The 4794-nt window shown below is 39.3% G+C and overlaps 1 protein-coding gene across 4 annotated transcripts in view; it reads left to right on the top strand.

Moving 5' to 3' along the window:
• The first annotated feature begins 325 nt into the window (after window positions 1–325).
• The window catches only part of cep43 (centrosomal protein 43), a 28424-nt gene continuing 23955 nt past the window's right edge, over window positions 326–4794 (top strand). For all 4 annotated transcript variants that reach the window (XM_005732806.1, XM_005732808.1, XM_005732809.1 and 1 more), the window contains exons 1-3: window positions 326–507; window positions 1355–1408; window positions 1948–2002. In XM_005732806.1, the coding sequence (XP_005732863.1) occupies window positions 424–507; window positions 1355–1408; window positions 1948–2002 (193 nt within the window). In that variant the 5' untranslated portion in view covers window positions 326–423. The remainder of the gene's footprint in view (window positions 508–1354; window positions 1409–1947; window positions 2003–4794) is intronic.

The following is a 4794-nucleotide window of genomic DNA, read 5'->3' on the forward strand; positions in this document are numbered from 1 at the left end:
GTAAAAATACAACGATGCAAGAAAAGAGAATTGCACTTAGTGTTATTGCACATGTGTGGATGTGTGTGTTTGATCAGTTGGAGTCTTTGTTGTACAGTCTGACAGCAGTGGGGAGGAAAGACCTGCGAAATCTGTCCGTCCCACACTGAAGGCTTAAATGTAAAAAATAATAAAAGTAGAAATAACATGAAAAACGTGAGGCTGAATCCCTCTCACGGACCGTGAACGCCGTTTGTTAAACTGGTAAATTATCCAGCTGTAGTTCCGACTGCAAGCCAGCAGATGGCATTCAGGCTGAACTGCTTACAGATCGGCTAAAGAGCAACAGAAGAATAAAGGGCGGAAGTTGCGTCAGGTTGTTTTGGCGTGTTGTCCTGGCAGCAGCAGTTAGCTACGTTAGCACCTTAAGCTTCAGACAGAAAAATGTCAGCAGCCGAGGACGACACGGAACTGCGGGACCTGCTGATCCAGAATCTTGAGAACAGCGGAGCTCTGAACAAGCTGAAGGTGAAAGGTCACGTTTAACGTGAGACGCCCTGACGGCGGGATAGGCTACAGCTACTCGCAGCTAACGACTGCTAACCGGCTGCTCAGAGACTATTTCAGGTTTATTTTATTTAACCTGAGAGGAGAGATGAAGTTCTGACTGAGTGTAGAGGTTCAGCAGCTGTGTGAGCTCTGTTGCTGCTGTTGTCGATCAAGCAGGATCTAACCTTTGAAACCGGTTTAAACATCCGTGAGAGTAGATGAGACATTTTATTACTAATAACGTGTAACTGCGGCTCAGCATAGAACCTCAAAGCTCACAGCCAGGAAGAAGAAACCTCACAGAACAAATAGAAATAGTTTAACTTTTTTATTTCCTTTCACGCCCTGTTTTTGTCATGTGACTCGACAGCGTCAGGTGCTGAGAAAGACTTAACTCCAAACCTGAAACCACTCTTATTGATATCTGATCAGTTTGTGACTTATATCTAAACTAAGCGCTGTGTGGATTGTGCAGGTCTAGTTTCGTGCGTGCTAACTTCAGCACAGTTGGAACCCGTCAGCCTAAAATCTGATCCAGGAACCAGGAAGATTTGCGCCCAGAGCTCATATAAAAATAATGTGAAATACAGCAAATGAATGAAACGCTGTTAGTCCTGCAACACGCTGGTTGGTCCAGGTGTGTCCCACCTCTGGGAGAGGCTCCACCCCCCACGACCCTGAATAAGATGACTGGAAGAAAACTGATGAATGGAAATGAAATAATATTTAGGAAACCCTTTTAGTTTGAAATATCTGTCATGAATGACATGTATGAATTTACTGATAGGTTTCAATAACTACCTGTATTGATGACATGTTCCTGCAGGCGGAGATGAGAGCGGCGGTGTTCCTGGCAATGGAGGAGCAGGACAAACTGGAGGTGAGTGATTCATACAGAAGTTCCAAGCACAGTGTTGATCAGTCAGTGCTGTCCGTCATAGTCCAAGATCAGGACAATGCCGGACAATACCTCCCACTCACTCTGTGACATGCTGGCCAGTCACAACGAGAGCATGAGATTATACGTAATGTAGCACTGAACAACTCCATCTAATACACAGCACACACTAAAATATCTGCACATAACAAGGGCAATCTTAACCAAATATATTTAATTTGTGTAGCATACTGGAATATTTATAATAAGAGCTATTTTGCTATATTTTAACTTTAGTTTAGTCAGTTCCAGTTTTTAGTGTCTTGGAGCGACTATTACTACGTCATTAATAAAGTATTCAAATTCAGGAATACGTGAGACAGCAGGTTCATGGTGTGTTTAGATTAAAATCTAAATTTGTAGTCTGGAAAAGTGAACAATGAGGTGGGAGGAGTCAGGAAGTTGGGAGGGGTCAGTGATGGTCTTGATGTGTGACTGACAGCTTTGACCTGTTCTGAGCTCTCGCTGATGTTTCTCCTCAGAATAAAAGTCCGCTGGTCAACGAGAGCCTGAAAAAATGTCTCAACACCAAAGACGGTGAGTTCCTCAACTTCCTCTTCCTGCCTGCAGCCGGTTTCACTGAGCAGCAATATTTCACGAGCAGGTTAGCAGTGATGAAGGTCATACTGCTTCATGGCTGTTATTTTACAGTTTTACTAAAATTAGTCCAACAGAAAGACTCATCAGCGAGAGAGTTCATAAAGGTTTAAATAATTTCAAACATGCTCTAAAGAATCCCTCACTGATCCAGCAGCTTGCACTAAGAGTGAAACCGCCCGTGAGCACCATGGCGGAGCATCTGCAGGTCACCATGCGTTTCTTTCTTATCCTGATGTCATTGATCATCAGACTGCAGTATTTGTTACAATGGCAACAAGTAATAATAATAATATTAATAATACATTTTATTTGAGGGCGCCTTTCTAAAACCCAAGGTCACCTTACAAAGAGAAGAAGACATCAATAAAACAGTAGATTAAAATAGATTATAATAAATTAAAATACAAAAAACACAAAATACAACCACAAACAACAAATTTTTTTTCTAAGCTTTATTTTCATTTTTAAATTGGAAATGAACAAAAAAACAAACATACACACAAAGCAAGAAAGAAAAACAAAACAAAAAAACAAACAAACAGAAAACTCACAACTGACCACAGAAGCACTCCCAGGTGCACACTCTTGTATCTATGCCTTTCATGGATAACCTCAAACATCTGAAAACCAAACACAGAAAATACAGGCATAATAATAATAATAATAATAATAATAATAATAATGACAATATTGGTAATTACAGAAATTTAAAACAAACACAAACAAACAAAGAACAAAGAATTCAAAAAATAAAAATAAAAAATTGAGCAAAACAGAAAACACATCATGTGAACCCCTCCCACCATCCCCCCACCCCTTTACCCCTGTATGGCTCTCAACCTCATCACATTCGTGTATCCAGACAGCCCATATTTACACCTATCTATAGAAACTCTCATACACAGGAATCAACATCCCACAAGATAAAACTACAGCATTCAGGAAATCAAGTCAGAAGGGCCTAACCGGGGATCAACTCAAGGCAGACCCAGGGGGATTTGCGTCATCTCTATGATCTGTTAGGGCCAAAGACGGTAGTACTGACAGGAAGGGGCCCCAAATTTTTTCGAAGGTTCCATATTTCCCTTTTACACTATGCAATATCTTCTCAGGTGTGCAGTAGGACGCTAGCTCATTAATCTTGTGTCTCAGTGTTGGAGAGTTTTCAGATTTCCAATGTAGCAGAATACATTTTTTCACTGCAGCACTCGCAAGTAAAATAAAATATTTCTTGTGATAATTCACATTTATAGAACCTGTGTCACCTAAAATCCATAGTTTTGGGTCCAGTTCGATTTGGATCCCCATTACCCTTGAGATTATTTCAATGGCCCGTCTCCAGAACTCTTCTATCACTGGGCAATTCCACAGCATGTGGAGGAGATCACCATCTGTCACCTTACATCTCAAACATTTGGGGGAGTAATTAATATCAATTTTATGTAACCTATAAGGGGTATAATATATCCTATGAAATATATTAAATTGCATTTGCCTGTGATTTGTAGAAATTAACATGGTCTGTGCCTGTTCCAATAAATGGTGCCATTCTACCTCTTCATAGACATAGCCCAGGTCTGTCTCCCATTTTCTTTTTAAAGACGCTTTATTATAGTCAGGTAACTTTTCATTGATAATAGTGTATATAGAAGATGCTATTCCTTTTATTGACTTCCATGGCTTGGTGCAAAGATGCGTTTCAAGAGGAGTTTCTTTAGGAATCTCGGGGAATAATCCTTTGGATTTCTCTTTGACCCAATCTCTTATTTGTAGGAATTTGAAGAAATTTTGTCCTGGGAGTTTGAATTTTTCCTTTAGTTGTTGAAAGTCAATAAATGTATCATTATTGTATAAGTCGGCAACAGTTCGAATATTTCTGTCTTTTCATCCCCGCAATATTGGGTCAGCAATATGATAAGAGAGATCAGGGTTGCCCCATAGGGGTGTCCTTCTAAGAAAAGAGATATTTATTTTCAGAAGTGAGTGGGATTCCTGCCAGGCACAGAAGGTGTTTAATATTATCAAATTGTTTGTGAGCTTGGATAGACATTTTTTTTGTACCTAAAAATGGAACATCTTTTAATGGTATGGGGTTCACCTCATGTTGTTCTTATGGAACCCATCGAACCTCACTCCTCTCTGCATGTAGCCAGATCCAAATTGATCGGTACTGGGAGGCAAGATAATAGTTCCTAAAGTTTGGTAAATTAAGTCCTCCCCTTGAATATGGGGCCTGTAGTGAGGAGAGTTTGACTCTTGGATTTTTCTTTTGCCATATGAAAGACGTTATGAGTTTGTTAAGCTTTTTGAAGAAACTTTTAGGAACATTTGTAGGGAGACATTGAAATAAGTAGATAAACTTAGGCAAAATGTTCATTTTAACAACATTAATTCTCCCTATAAGAGATAATGGAAAATCCATCCATCTCTGAATATTAAGTTTGGTTTGCTCCAACAGTTTGATATGATTTAATTTGAATATTTGATTCTCGGATTTACCAATTTGTATACCCAAATACGTAAATCCATTATTACACCACTGTAATGGGTCAGTAAGAGCTCTAATACGGCTATCTTGTATATTTAATAACATAATCTCACTTTTGGTATAGTTTAACTTGTATCCTGAGGCTGCACTGTATTCTTTAAGACACTTCATTAAAGAGGGAATTGATTTAAGAGGGTCCGTTATATACAGTAGGAGGTCATCTGCGTATAGAGAAAGTTTA

This window comes from Pundamilia nyererei, unplaced genomic scaffold, assembly GCF_000239375.1.
Source record: "Pundamilia nyererei isolate P.nyererei 1_Seehausen unplaced genomic scaffold, PunNye1.0 scaffold00048, whole genome shotgun sequence".
In the NCBI taxonomy this organism is placed as follows: Eukaryota; Metazoa; Chordata; class Actinopteri; order Cichliformes; family Cichlidae; genus Pundamilia; species Pundamilia nyererei.